A 16,857-nucleotide genomic window follows, 5' to 3' on the forward strand; every position below is an offset into this window, starting at 1 on the left:
ACTAGTTGTTTAGGTCATGTGATACAACCAGGGACATATAAAACTACTGGGGTGGCATAAATTAAATAAACTTTTACACTTAACAGTTATCGACACCCTTTTTGATTTTAGGATAGTGCTATGTTTTTGGAAAGCTGCCCAACCCAGCCTGATTTTGTGTTTCATTGTCGTCCTGTTGATCACTGGAGAAAGTCAGTTTATGCCCTAAATAAATGAATTGGGTGACCTGTTTGATGGGTTTACTGTGAATAGTCATGTTTGGATTAAACTGTGATTTAGCTGTAGACATACATTCTGTTTTCTCTAGGTTTATTTCTAATCCTACCTCCTTTGCATTCTTTGCTAATACATTAACAAACACTTGAAGTGTATGTGTGCATTCATAAACAAGAGCGATGTCATAAGCGTAGATGAGGTTGGAGAGGATTTGTCCACCTATAGAAAAACCGCCTTGGCAAGTCTCTTCTGTCTTAAGTATAACAGCAGCTAGTGCAACACAAAACAGGATTGCTGAAAGCATATCCTTGCTTCATGCCCTTTTTGATGTTTACGGAGCAGCTAAACCCAAAATCAGTTTTTATAAAAGCCTGTGATCCATTGTAAAGTGATTTTAGAAGATTAATATAGTTTTTATTGAGTTGTGTCTAAAATTGATCAAAGTTTGTCTAATTGGATATTATCGAAAGCTTTTGTAAAATTGATAAAAATTGTGTATAATAGTTTATTAAACTCGATTGATTTTTCAATCAATTGACTATGGGCAAAAATCTGTTCGATTGTGCCCCTTCCAGGTTGATAGGCCGCTTGAGAATCGGGGAGACAGGAACAAAGATCACTTGTCATTCTGTTGCCAATGATAGTCATAAAGAGTTTATAAACATGCCTCAACAAACTTATATGTTTATAGTTTTTACATTCGAACCTGTCGTTCTTTTTGTACAAAACAACGATTAATGCTTTCTTGAAATTAGAAGGAATTTTACTAGTTTCTTAAATAAATGAAGAACTAGAATCATGGCATCACCTTCAGTTTTTAAAGCTCAGAGTAAATGTTGTCAATGCCAAAGCTTTTGCTGGTCGATATTTCTTGTTCATGGCTGCTACGAGTTCTTCATTTGTAATATATGGAATAGGTAATTCTCCTGAAGTTGGGATTGGATCACAAGTATTAGGATCATTATTTAAATCTTTGTAAAATGAAGCCCATCTCTTCAAAATTTCTTCCCTGGAAGTTAAGACTTTTCCGTTTTTATCAAACCCCAGCTAATATTATGTTTGTGAGTTTTTTATTTTTTAATAATGAGGAAATTGTTTAGCCAGGGGTAAATTTGAAGTTTCATCAATGCTATTAACGCTTTCATTAAATTGACCAATTGTGCTAATTTTCTTTCTCACTCTACTGAATGACCAATGAGTTTGCTAGATTGTTTACGACCACTTTATTTTTGGCCTTTGTGAACACTGAAAATATTCTCTTTCTGAATAAAAATCTTTGATTTCTTTTTTATTTTTTGATTAAGGGTAACAAGTTTGGATTTTTTTTCCTCTTTTTTTTTTCTTTTGGATATTTGTAATTAATTATGATTTTGTATTTTTCTTATACTGAGTGACAAATGAAAATATTTGCTTTCTGAATAAAATCTTTTTTTAATTAAGGCTGAAAAGTTTGGATTTTATTCTTTTCTTTTTTTTTTTGTATATTTGTTATTAATTATGATTTTTTATTTTCCTCTATTGAGTGACCAAAATATTCGCTTTCTGGGTATTTTTAAAAATTAATTTTTCATTTTATTTTTTTCCTTATTTTCCTCCGCTGAGCGACCAATAAAAATATTCACCTTCTGAATTAAATAGAGATCCATATTAAATAGAGAAATAGTCAACCACCTCAGCAGGAATAACCTTCTTAGTGACACACAATATGGTTTCCGCTCTGCAAGATCTACTGCAGATGTGCTGACGGTTATATCCCACAGGATTAGTGAATCTCTTGACAAAGGCTTCCTTTCTAGGGCAATTGCTCTTGACATATCAAAGGCCTTCGACAAGGTATGGCATAAGGGTCTACTTCACAAGATTTCCAGCTACGGTATAACTGGAGATGTTTTCTCAATCATTAAATCATTTCTCTCCGATAGGCTCATAAGAGTAGTGGTAGATGGACAAAAATCGGAGGCCTGCAATATAAATGCTGGAGTCCCTCAGGGGGCAATCCTGGGCCCAACTCTCTTCCTGATCTACATCAATGACCTCCCTAAACACATACTTAAATCATTCGTTGACATCTATGCTGATGACACAACCATCTACGGCAACACATCAAAGGCTGTAAATGACAAAGTTCTCTCTGATTCTCTCTCCTCTGATCTCGAGCGCGTGGTTCAGTGGGGGAAGATGTGGCTGGTTACCTTTAATGCATCCAAAACCAAACTCCTATCCTTACATCATCAACGCTCTGATCCCCATCTGGCATCAATTGTGATGGATGACTCTCGTCTGGGTGAGGCCCCGTGTTTTGACAAGCTTCTGGGTTTAACCTTTACTCCTGATCTGAAATGGAACACGTACATCAAGTCTGTTGCCAAGGTCGCTGGAAAGATGGTGGGATCCTTCTACCGCTCCAGAAGATATCTCACTAATGATGCAATTCTCTATCTATATAAAAGCCAAGTACATCCAAGGATGGAATACTGTTGCCATATCTGGGCAGGAGCTGCTAAAAACAGCCTATCCTGCCTTGACAGAGTACAAAATAGACTTTGTGGCTTAGTGGGGGATGCCCTTTTCTCTACCCTGCAACCTCTCTCTCACAGAAGAGACGTTGCGAGCCTATCCTTGTTTTAGCGTTATTTCCATCACAGGTGCTCGTCTGAACTCCAATCTCTAGTCCCCCCTCGCTAATCTTTCATGAAAAACACCCGTCTAGCTGAATCCATTGTGAAAAATTTCCCCCACTCTATATCTGTGCCTAAATCAAAACGCGGATTCCATGAACAAAGCTTCTTTCTTAGAACTGCACGCCTGTTCCGTCTGCCTGCTTCCCTCCGGACTACAACTTGGATGTCTTCAAGTCCAATGTTAACAAATTCTTAATGAACCGCCCCCTTAATTAAACACTTCATCAAATCTCCACACTAACGTAATGTACTTGCAATAACCCTTATCCCTGAGTGGCTTCCGGGCCTTGATAAGTGGTGATCACTGTGTAAAAAGAAAAAAAAATAAAGAATCTTTTTTTAATTAAGAGTGAGACGTTCGGATTTTTTTTTACTTTCTTTTTCCTTTTTGTATATTTGCAATTAAATATGATTTTGTATTTTTCTCATTCACCCCTTAACAAGGCATATTGCCACTGGGGCGTAAGGGACTATTATTAGGGACCTTGGGACCAAGCCCTGGAAATATTATCAAGATGTTGATTCACATTACATTTGAACTTTTGCATATCAGTACAGCCAGAGAAGCAGGTAGTAGGTAGCAGGAAGGGAATTCCAAAATCTAGTTTTTCAAGGGAAGAAACTATTAGAGCAGAAAGCTTTCTGGCATTTAGGGACCTCAACAGTGAAGGAGTGTGATTTTGTTGCTAAGCAGGTTTTCGGGATATGTATGTCAAGGGGGTATAAATGCAATGAGTACATCAGAGCACATTTCATTAAAATACTTGTAAAACAGGCACAGGGATGCAATATTTTGGTCATGGGACAAGTGTTGGAGCTTAATTGACAAATTGGGACCTATTAGATTGGGGACCTTTGTTTTTCACCTTATCCAAGAGGGAGAGACTAGTGGTAGATGCACCAGCCCAGATGTGGCAACATTACTCCATGCATGGGTGAATGGTGGCCTTGTAGAAGCACAGGATACTTTCAGGTGTGAGTAGTCTTCTAGCATGATAGGAGGAACCCACTTTCTTTGCAGCAGCCTTTGCAATGTCCTCAATGTATTTGTTCCAGTTTATATTGCCTGTGAATATTAAGCCAAAGAGTTTAAAGAAAGAATTCGCAGCTAGGGTGTTATTTTTCATGGATATCAGTGGTAGGATAGGCGTTTTGTGATTGTTAAAGGAGAGCAGCTTAGTCTTACTAGCATTAAATTTTATTATTCATTTACGGCGCCATTCCACTATTTCGAATTTTCCTCTACTGAGCGACCAATGAAAATATTTGCTTTCTGAATAATTTTTTTTTTTTTTTTTTTAATTAAAAGTGAGAGGTTTGGATTTTTTCTTTTTTTCTTTTGCGTACTTGCAATTAATTATGATTTTGCATTTTTTTAATACTGAGATACAAATGAAAATATTTGCTTTCTGAAGAAAAAAATCTTTATTTAAATTAAAGACTTAAAGAGTTTTGCTGGCTGCTGCTGTTGCTTCTATAGAAGCAGTCTCCATCTGAAAAACGCCATTGTAAGAATAGAAATTAGAAATTCAGACAACAATCTGTGATGAAATTATGTCTTTTATTTTATTAAACAGCATTGCTTAGTAATCAAATAAAAAATAACAAAGTATTAAATTTTATTATCTGCTCTAAAAAAGAAAGCAGTTAATTAGTGTTTAAAAATAAACAAAATACAATTCATTATTTACGCTTTGCATTATTGTTGGGTCTTATGATTCATGCCCGGAACACTTTGCATAGTCGGTTGCATTGTTTTAAAAGCGCACATTTCATTAACAGCTTGCAGATGTTGCAAATCATATTTGTGTTAACAATTTGATGACAGTTCTGAACAATGAATGAAAAATGTGTATTATTAAAATTTTATTTTATTTTTCATCAAAACTTTAACAGATTTATTTATTTACCAGCAGGGAGACCCGACGTTTCCCGGGATTGAATGATGTTCAACAAATGATTCATATTTTTATTGTCATCGAAATCGGTCTAATCGCCCATTTTTCACTCAAATCGATTGATTACCTGTTCTAGTTGAGGACCCATTGTAGTAGTGCACCAAAAAGAAGCCTCACATGCCTCTCTGTAGTGACTTATTCCACAATACATGTAGTCTATATTGCACTGTAGAGAACTTACTGTTTATTTTAGAAAATTATTTGTATACAATGGCTTGAATTAAAGTTTGAAATGCAAAAATCAAGTATCATGGTTCAATTGTGCTCTAAACAGAAATATTCATTTCGAACGTGCCCCTGTCATATCAAAGAACCTACTGTTAATTTTATATGCCAGGCCTTTCTGCTTGTGCGCTAATAAAACTTCTCAAAGGCACTTGTGATGTTAGGCTGTATAATGTGTAAACTTTGGTCAAAATCGCTTGTTCCTTCTTCTATCGGACTTTTTTGATTATCGATGATCGATACTTATTGATGACATTCCGATACAAACCTATCTAAGAACACTGCCAGACACATAAAGTACATTTGTGTAAAATTTCAAAACAATCGGCCCAGCCGTCTAGGAGTCCATCGGAAACGAACTCACGCACACACACACACACACACAAAAAAATTCTTTTTATATAATAGTAGATAGATAGATAGATTTATTCATATTTGTTGCTGTTTTATCTTCTGTCTATAATCCCAATAATAAGCTGCCGACAAACGTGATTATCTTGAAAACTGCTGAATGCAAAACTAAAGTACATACGTGCGATTATTTGGACTATTCTTCTCATTTTGAATGTTGTTCTCGCAGTGTTTTGGTCGGTGTAACTGATGACCTTCTTCGGGTGCATCTTGAATCTATATGGAATTTTGAATTGAGCCCTTTTATTTAATCTATGAGGGTAAATTGCTCTCATTCTGTCAGCTTTAACTGTCTTAATTAAGTCTTAAGTAATTCTTAATTAAAGAGAATACAAAACACTTGTACCTCCCCGACGTAACTACCCCTGACAAACCCGACAAGCTACTAAGTCTCATCCCTTTACAGTAGAGATCCCTAGGTGCAAGAAAGCCTTTTACTCGAATAGTTTCTTCCCCAGAACTGCGGGTCTTTGGAACTCCCTTCCGGGATTCTGCTTTAACTGCAATGATATGCAGAAGTTCAAGTGTAATGTTAACAAACATCTTTCTACTCTTCTCCCTTCATAATGACCCCGCTAATTAAGTCCCTAATAGTAGCCCCCTGCTTCAAAGTGGCACTGTGCCTTGTTTGGGGTGAAAATTGAATAAAAAAAATAATAAATAAAAAAATAGACTATGTTTACTTTCAGCAGTCTTGTAACTCTCACTTCCCTTATTTTGTCCTTTAGTCCTCACATTCCATCAGTTATATCTCTGACAAAGAGGATTTTCTGGACCATCTATCTAACACTTATTGTTAGCTAGCTTTGACCGTAAAATATTTTTTAGCTCCTTATATCAAGTGGCTTTATGCCTTGTCTGGAGCGATTTCCATATAAAACAAAATGTTTCAGTATTTTATATAATCACTTCTCTCTCCAAACTTTTTATTTTTCTCTGTATATTTTTTGCTGTCGGAACCGTTCGAGTTAAGGTTTGGCCATTAAAAACGTTATGTGGAGATATTGAAATGTATGCTGACCACATATGAAGGGAAATGAGAAATCATCCACCCTCAAGAGATGAAATAAAAACTATATGAGGTGCCTTCAATAAATTTCCAAACTTTTTTGTACAGGAATTTAAAATTGTCATAGAGGCTTGAAAATTCAGTATGTTATTACTATACATTTTATGAGATATGACTGACCAATTTTTATGATTTCAGGTTCAAAACAGTTACAGCAGGAATTCGAATACATCCTACTAAAGCCTGATTGTCACAGCCAGCTCAAAAATGCAATCCGGATATGAGGACAATTTAGAAGAACGATATGCAATATAATTCTGTTTTAAACTTGGAAAAAATGCCACAGAAACGTATGGAATGCTTCAGACTGCTTTTGGACCATCTTTCATGAATCATGCATCAGCTTTTGTGTGGTATAAGAGATTCAAAGAAAGCAGGGAGTCTGTGACTGTGAGGGATGATGAGGTGTGGGAGGAGTAAGAGAGTCAGAACACTAAAGTTGATTGGCCAAATAAAGAATTTCATGGATTAGGACCATCGTGTGTCTATAAAGACAATAAGTGCACAGTTTGATGTCAGTGTGGAAACTGTACACACAATCATTCATGAGGAACTGAAGATGTGGAAAATTTGTGCAAAATTTGTCCTAAGGGTGTTCAGAGAAGATCAGAAAGTAAGACATTGTCATGACAGTAGGTAGATGGTCGAGCTGATCAATTCAGATCTTCGCCTTTTTGTAAAACGATTTGTTACGATAAAAAAAGGAAAATGAAGGAATTTTTTAAAAGGAAATATGTTGCATAAATATAATTCTTGGCAAGAGATAAGTTCATTTGATTTCATTAAAAAAAAAAACTTGCATATTTTTTGGCATAATAATTTAAAAAAAAAAAAGCAAATATTTTGGAGCTAATCATTATGTGATCCGAATGAGAAAAGAATTGTTTAGTCCTAATAAATTATTTAGTAGGTATTAAATGGGTAATCGGTATTTGATGGGTAATATTTCTACAAGTTAAAACCCATGTAAAAGTATTAGGCAAAGAAAAAAGTGGCTTGTACAATTTTTTTTAGGGTTTCAATGACGCCGGGTTACTGCATAAAAAAAAAAAAAAAACAATACCCAACTAACTCTTCATCAAAAAACAAAACAGAAACGATGTGTTTGTACAGTAAATCGAAGTAAGGGAACTTTTATAAAAAAAAAAAAAAGTAACAGTTGGCAATGGAAATAAATAAATAAAAACAGTATTATGGTGGGATGTTTGTATTGACAGAAACGATATTTGTACAGTAAATCAAAGAAAGGGAACTTTTATAACAAATTACTCAAATGGCAAAAGTAGATATCATTGTGACGCCATATTTGAATTGTACATTAGCATTCGTTTAGCATGCAGAAATTGTTAATCCAGAATATAGAAATGGCCAAAGCTTATTTAATCAGAAGGAGCGGAATTAGTTTGGGGACACCTTATTATTTTTGTAACAGAAAAGGGAAAGATTATGTTATGTCATTGAATTTATGATCCAGTTACGAAGGGTGAAACCCCATATCTGTCGAATTGCAGAATTACTCCCAGTAATAACTGGGGGTGGTAGGAGGACTTGTTATTTAGAGGGAAAAATAGGGACTAATTCCTCTAAAGATGATTGCGATTGTGATGATGTTGTTCATAGGATAAAATGTAGGATTTTATTAGAACGACTGTGTCTAAAATAGCATTTTAACGCTACATAAGATAGTGGCTAATAGTCTAAACATAATGAATTTGCATCCTCTTTCCCCCTTCACAACCACTGACACTACACATTGAGGGGTGGAGGAAGTTTATTATTATTATTATTATTATTATTATTATTATTATTATTATTATTATTATTTTCTCTGTGTATCACGTGAATGGTTTTGTTAAAAGAGCTAGACATAGTAATATACGGGTAGTTTTTTTGTTTATATCCGCTAGAAGCACTGAGTGAAATTTGAAGAATAAAACATGTATAAATACATTTGAAGCCAAAACTGCAACACAAAGTTTTTTTATAAATAAACGGGTGTTTATTTTTAAGAAATATATTTCAGAGTAAGACGTCTTTGTCAATCTTTTTTTTCCTCTTCTTCCTCGACATATTGTAGTGGAAGGTAATTCAATGAAGAGTCCACGTGATGTTGTTAACTGCGGGGTTTTTATGAAGCCAGATAGGTGATGCGTGGTTGCGCATTTTGAAAATCTAGGTAGTTTTTTTGTTCATATCCGTTAGAAGTGCTGAGTGAAATTTGAAGAATGAAACGTATAAATATATTTGAAGCCAAAACTGCAACGCAAAGTTTTTTTTATAAATAAACGGGTGTTTATTTTTAAAGAAATATATTTCGGAGTAAGACTCCTTTGTCAATCTTTTTTTTTTTTCCTCTTCTTCTTCGACATGATGCAATGGAAGGTAGTTCGATGAAGAGTCCACGTGATGTTGTTACTCCGAAATATATTTCTTTAAAGATAAACACCCGTTTATTTATAAAAAAAACTTTGCGTTGCAGTTTTGGCTTCAAATGTATTTATACATGTTTTATTCTTCAAATTTCACTCTGCGCTTCTAACAGATATAAACAAAAAAACTACCCAGATTTTCAAAATGTGTGACCATGCGTCACCTATCCGGCTTCATAAAAACCCCGCAGTTAACAACATCACGTGGACTCTTCATCGAACTACATTCCACTACAATATGTCAAGGAAGAAGAGAAAAAAAAAAGATTGACAAAGGAGGCTTACCTCGAAATATATTTCTTTAAAAATGAACACCTGTTTATTTATAAAAAAAAACTTCGCGTTGCAGTTTTGGCTTCAAATGTATTTATACATGTTTTATAGTTATATACAATTAAAAGAATTGCAGATAAGATGTGCTAACCAAAGAGATGCCGGCAAGGGTTTGGACACACTACATATAACCCATCTGGAACCTGGGTAAAGGGCATTGACCCTATACTACTTCTTATTTGGTAAAAATGGCATAGTGGTCAGATGAAAACTTGACTAACCAGTCAGAGGTCAGGCCAACAATTTATGGAATCTGATGCTTGAGGACAGTCAGCGCGTGATTAGTTGCCCAAGTTAGAATGAAGCGATGCACAATCTGGCTAAATCCTTAAAAAGTGTCAGCTCAACAAAATAAATAATAATAGGCATATCATGCATCACCAGAAAAAAGGGAAATACAAGAATATACAAGGAAGGCAGATATGTTTATACAAGATTTGAAAAATTACATCAATATTAAAATTAAAGAAAAAAAGAAAAATTCATCAGCAGCTGATTGAGTGCTTGACCTAGTTTCAGTGTTCTTTTCCAAACATTTATCAGTAAGAATGAAAGGTAGTATTTCTTTCTGACCTTCCATGCTCGAATCTTGTCCCTGATCACTCCAAGCGAAGGAATATTAAAATATTTTTACCATAACTATCTTGGGGTCATACTGAAGCAAAATATATAAGTTTTGTTGTGTGTCTTTTTTAATTTCCAAGTTTTGTTTGATACACAGAGAGACAGTTGGAAATATGGCTAAAAGCATTTGCAAAAAATATTGTCTCTTTTCTTGTTTGTTTCAAATTTGTATCAGTATACATAGCCAATTTTTCAACCATTTTTATTAAAAATGCAGAATAGTTAACAGTCGTAAATCATAAACAGAAAAACAAAAGCAAATACATCAAAACTCAATTATTTACCGACCTGTATACTTTTAAAGCGTTGAAACTGACACTAAATTTATTATGTTTGAAATTTTTTTAATTAAGTTGACTTATCGATAAAATAAATAAAAAATGGCTATATAATTTTTTTGTAGTTGGGTAATTAACTTTGGATAACTTCATCCTGAAAAAGTAGTAAAAAAATATAACTTACTTTATTACTGATCCAAATTCGAGTGGCAAGCAGCCACTTTTCCTGGACCATTTTTAATTCAGGTTTTGTTTCTTGCACGAAATGCTCAATTTTTGTATATTGTTTACAGATTTTCCGGGCCCGGAGAATTGAGTGGATTTGGTTTTGAATTAACTTTGCGACTAAAGAAAGCAGAAGGTGAAACAAGCCCTCCAATGTGGCCTGCAGCTCTTCTGAATAAATTGGCAAACTATGTGTTTCAGACAGGTGAGTAAGAATCCACAGGAATCATCATCATCATCATCAGCAGCATTTATCACACAGTCCTTCATAGCTGAAGATGACTAGTCAGGGTCTTGGTACTTTATTCAACGGTGTTGTAGTATTCCACACTCAGTGGGGAAAGTTTCCCCATAAGTAGTGCATGGGTAGTTACCAGGGTTGTGCCTTTGGTAATGTGTTTTTTGTCCAGACCTGCTCTTTAGTTTTGCCTCTATTTCTGTCTTTCTTTTGTGAAGGCTATTATGTGGCAGCAACTTTGGTCTGCTGCTAGTTCTTCCCAATGTTTTGTGTTCATATCCATTACCTTTAGGTGGTGCTTTATCACATCTTTGTAGCGGAGTTTCTGTCCACCAATCTTTCTGTACCCATTTTCCAATCCTCCATACAATAGGATTTTTGAGATGCGATTGTTTTCTATTCTGGCCATAACTGTTTATTGCCCAGTTCATCGCATATGCAACATAAGCCATGCACCCCCCTTCACATATGCAAAAGATGATCTACTCCTGATTCTCTCTAAAATGCATTCCAAGGAAATGCATACATCAATTTCTCTTCCCCTTCTCAATTATAAGTGCATTCATTATTGAATTTGTTCAGACTGGATAATCTGAGTTATCTCCCTTGGAATTATTCTAGTCAACGTTAGGGAGTGTGCTCTCTGATCTGGAAATTCCTAAAACTTGTTCTACACGTGTACAGAAATTAGGATGACGTCTTTGTTGCTTTCTGGCATGTTGTTTAAATTGAATGTGTATGTGTCGTTGAGTTTTGCCTCTAGCTTACATCTTCTGATAGCAGTCACAAAAAAAAAAAATAAACTAACTAACACTTACTTATCTATTGCTTATACTCAGTTGTCTATATCCGAACCTGCCAACATGTTCCCTTATATTGTCATTGGAACTGTAATGCATTCTTTTATAAGTATTTATGAATGAAAATTAATAGTCTATTTTATTTTTAAATAAAACTAGCTGTCCCTACCCAGCATTGCCTTACATTAAAAATAATGTACTAATATTAAGTAATGTTTTAGCGTTTTCATTCACAGCACCTTTCTCATATTTGCTCTTTATCATCTCCACAACAAATCTCTAAAAACAAATTACAAAATCCTGTCTCTTTATACTTCTATTTTTAACCTTATTTTTTCCACACCTCAGACCAATATCACTATATTTACAACATGCTTTTAGAATCCTACTAATCTTATCCCACTTCCACCACTCAAATAAACATCTTACTACAATATTTTCATTATTTATTATGTTTTACTTTTAGGTAATATTCTTGACGTGGGTGATCATATCCCCTGGCACAAATCTCTTGATGAAGAACCAGAAAGCAAAAGCATCATTCGACATATGTTGATAACGGAAGATCCAGAGTTAAGTCTCTTGGATACACCTCATGGATCCTTGGAGTTCAGACAGGTAGCTTAACACTGTAATTTTATTATATTTCAGAGAGATAATAATAGTATCAAAAATGCTAATGACAGAATTTAGACCTGATTGATGTGTGTGCAGTTTTATCATCCGTTTTGATGCTTCTAGTTTGCATATTTATGTGGACGAGAATTTGGTACCTATTTTTAGATATCTATGTTTAGCTTGGGCATAGATGCTAGCGGCAGGACTCCAATGTCATGCGCACACAAACACACACACACACACACACACACACACAAACACACACACACACACATACACACACACACCTGTGTTAAACAAATTTTGTATACAATGCTTGTATCTGTGTCTGCATTATTTCTTGTTCCGCATGTTAATTGTGAGCTGTGCTTTGTGACCATTGACATTAGAACCTCAACGCATAAAGAAACCCCACGACACATGTTTTCCGCATAGACTTTCGTTCTGGGATGCGGACACAGTTATCGACACATAGATCAGCGTTTTTCAACCATTTTACCCTCATCTATCCCTTAAAATAAATTTAATGTATCAAGGAACTCTTGTGCAAATATAATATTATATATCATATCTTTTACCTTTTATTTTAATTGTGGCTCATATGAATATCATAGCAGATATTTTTATGAGTAACTGGCTTATGGAAAATGAATACTCTTTGTCCAATTGACATCTGATGTAAACTGTACATCTGCCTTGTACAAGTCATGATATATGACTTATGTCACATACATATCCATCTTCTGAGTGGATACTAACTAAAGAAAGCAATTTCATACTAGCACAAATCCTCCTCCTTCTCCTCCTCCTTCTCCTCCTCCTTCTCCTCAAGTTTAACATATCTTTTACATCCCAGCATGTGTTATATGCTTTTTAGAAATTAACATCCAAACAAGCTTCTTATTATATAACTAATGGGAGGGAGGGGTGCTTGACTTGCTTGATCGTAAATACGCTTAAATATATAAATTCATTCGTGCAGATTTCGTGTTTGTTATTACAGAGCAAATTCTCTATTAAATATTATATATATTGTTGATTTCAAGCGTTTAAAAAAAATGACCTGGGTGCCATCAGCTAGAATCGAAGCCACAACATTTAGCACTCTAACCATGTTCCCTGCCATTTGAGCTATTGACAGATAGATGAGAAAGATTTAAAATCAGATGACTTTAAGCTGTAAATGAATTTGCGCATGTGCAGAAGTAATAGAAATATGCTGCAATGAACATTCTGCATCTCAACTTGCTGACATATTTCTATACCCGTTATTCATCCATTCAAGCAAAGATTTTACTCATTATTAATCATTCTTGGTGTATGATTACTACTGCCCGTTTAATTTTAGTGTTATGTGACCAATAGTTTAAGAGCTTATCAGTTAAATATTTTCACACAACATGCATACATGATGATTGCAACGTCTTGTCAGACGAGTGCCACTCGCTTAGTCACTGAAAGTCCATTAGTCTGAAGATGACTTTTTTTTTTTTTAGTCCTGCCAGCGAATTCACATGCTCAACAGACATGACATTGAAGACGGTCGTTGGCATAAATACATATATATATACATACACGCATACATATACACACATACATACACATTACATAATACACATACATGCATACAAACATATACATACACACATGCACACACATATACATACACACATGTACACACATATACATACACACATATACAAATACATACACACATATACATACATATTTACATACATATACGTACACATGTATGCACATATACATACACACAAATTTACCTACATATACATACACATATATGCACTTATACGCATGCATATATATGCACATATACATATACATACATACATACATACACACAATAATATATATATATATATGTATATACATACAAACACACATAAACATATATACAAAAAATAAATTAATTAAAAAAATGAAAATAAAATAAAATAAAATAAAAAAATAAAAATATATACACACATACATATATACATGCATATACACATAGATATACATACACATACATGCACTATTACATACATAAACATGATGATTGCAACGTCTTGTCAGATGAGTGCCATTCCCTCAGACACTTAAAGTCCATGAGCCCAAAAATGACTTCCATCGCCACAGGACCATTTTAATAGACAGATGCGTGAGGGAGTATCTATACACAGATGATGTTATAGAGTCTTAGCTTTGTACGACAGCTAAGTCTCTCTCTCGGTTCAAAATGTTGAGATCCAGCAACAAGCAAGAGCAAGATAGCCAACAACAAGTTAAACTGCAGACCAGCTTAATGTGGGTACTGGTCTCCCGCTTTATGGTTTTTTAAATCAGAGATTTGCTTCTCCTAGAAAGGTTGCCTTCACCACGGCTTACAGGAGCCCTCCCCACCCTAACACACACATACATACACACAAACACACACGGTGCTAGTTAGCCGTTGACCCTGAAAAAGGGTTCATTCGCCCTTTAGAAGGTCTTGTTTTTAATCCTTCAGGGAGACTAGCCATCCCCCTCACTAAATAAGTCTGGTGGGGGAACCAGTTTAGTCGCCGGTGACCCGACCATGAGGCAGGTAATACTGGGTTACATGGTACCAGTAGCATATGACATGATCTAAACATACATACACATATACATACATACACACATGCATATATAGAATGATGGCAGATCAATTATTACATGCTTCCAGCATTTCAGGCCTACATGCGTGACAATTTTTCCATCGCCACAAACTACTTTTTATAGACAAATGCCTGAGGAAGTACCTATACAAAGATGATGTTACAGAGTTTTAACTTTGTACGACAGCTAAGTCTCTCTCTCAGTTCAAAATGTTGAGATCCAGCAACAAGCAAGAGCAAGATAGCCAGCAACAAGTCAAACTGCAGACCAGCTTAATGTGGGTACTGGTTTCCCACTTTATGTCTTTTTTTAAATCAGAGATTTGCTTCACCTAGAGGGGTTACCTTCACCAAGGCTTTTGGGAGTCCTCTCAACCCACACACACATGGAAATAAGCACATACACGTACACATACAAGCATGCATACATACAGATGCACACAAACATACATACGCAAGAACACACACAAACACACATGACAACATGCACATACACATACACACACATGTATATACATATGCACATACACATACACATACATGTAGAATATACATGAAGTAGCGTTCATGATGACTATGATGATAATTAGTACGAATAAGTGAATTTAACATGAATAAAAAAGGAAAACAATCCAAAATATATAGCACGTAGAATAGACAGACGTTCGCTTCGCTGCTAGTACAGCTTTTGAATTGAAGATGCGTCCATAACGCACGCATTCTTCTTCTTCTTCTTCTTGCTCGTCCGTCGGAATCGACGATGACCAAGGTATCAATCAATTCGGCGTCAGGGGTTTGTGGGTCCTGAGATGGCTGATGAGGCCAATCCGTGCTCGGCAGACTCTTCCACACTCTGGATACGTGAAGGCGGTATCGGCAGGCTGTGAACAAGCAGCTCTCTCCTTCCTCCTCTTGCGCTTCTGCTGGTCATGTGTCATGCGTTGATTCTCTGCCCTGTCGGCTCCTAGGCTGATGACGCAACGCCAGGCCGAACGTTTAGCAGCGCGACTCTGCCAAGACTGGGGGCTGATGTCAAAGTCTTTTAGGGACGTTCTCAGACAGTCTTTATATCGTTTCTTTTGGCCCCTTGCATTCCGCTTTCCCTGGCTGAGTTCCCCATAGAAAAGTTGTTTGGGGATTCGGCTGTCGTGCATGCGATAGACATGGCCTGCCCACCGGAGCTGGGTTTTGCGGATTATGGTGGTGATGGTATGGAGCCCCGCGCGCTTCAAGACTTCTGTGTCAGGAATTCTGTCTTGCCAGCGGATGTTGAGAAGATTACGGAGGCATCTGAGGTGGAAGCCATTCAACTGTTTTTCATGTCTTTTATATGGCGTCCAAGTTTCGCAGGCGTAGAGTAGGGTTGTCAGGACGACCGCTCAGTATACTTTCAGTTTGGTTGCGAGTGTAATGCCTCTCCTCTTCCACACATTGTCTATAAGTCTTCCAAATGCACTGCTCGCTGTGGAGATCCTATGGTTAACCTCAATGTCAATGTTGGCGGTGCGGGAGAGGGTGCTGCCAAGGTAGGTGAATTGCTCCACAGCATGGATCTTCTGTCCTTTGACAGTGATGCCGGGTTCATGGTATGCATCTCCTGGGGTGGGTTGGTACATAACTTCTGTCTTCTTTGTACTGATGGTGAGACCAAAGTTGTCACAACTGGTGGAAAATCCGTCCATTTGACGTTGCATCTCTATCTCATTTGGGGCATTAAGGGCACAGTCATCGGCAAAGAGAAGGTCTCTGATGATGGTTTCCCTCACTTTCGTGACTGCCTGCATTCGCCTGATGTTAAACAATTCCCCGTCACATCTGTACTTGATGACAATGCCAGAGTGACTGTCTTTGAAAGCGTCCTGGAGCATGGCAGAGAAAACCATGCTGAAGAGCGTCGGGGCCAAGACACAGCCCTGCTTGACCCCGTTGGTCACAGGGAAGGGTTCTGAGGGGTCGCCGTCATCCAGGAAACGAGCGGTCATGCCCTCATGGAACTGCCTGACAATGGCGATGAACCTGTCTGAACAACCAAATTTTTTCATGATCCGCCAGAGGCCATTTCGGCAAACAGTATTGAAGGCCTTGGTCAGGTCGACGAACGTGGTGTAGAGGC

At 36.4% G+C, this 16,857-nt stretch overlaps 1 protein-coding gene across 1 annotated transcript in view; it reads left to right on the forward strand.

Moving 5' to 3' along the window:
* The window catches only part of LOC145303516 (suppressor of fused homolog), a 114,915-nt gene that overhangs the window by 76,413 nt on the left and 21,645 nt on the right, over nt 1–16,857 (forward strand). Inside the window, exons 3-4 of the mRNA XM_080144955.1 lie at nt 10,518–10,654; nt 11,954–12,105. Of these exons, the coding sequence (XP_080001081.1) occupies nt 10,518–10,654; nt 11,954–12,105 (289 nt within the window). The remainder of the gene's footprint in view (nt 1–10,517; nt 10,655–11,953; nt 12,106–16,857) is intronic.

Source organism: Euprymna scolopes, chromosome 19, assembly GCF_053919585.1.
Source record: "Euprymna scolopes isolate OS-2025 chromosome 19, ASM5391958v1, whole genome shotgun sequence".
NCBI lineage: Eukaryota > Metazoa > Mollusca > Cephalopoda > Sepiida > Sepiolidae > Euprymna > Euprymna scolopes.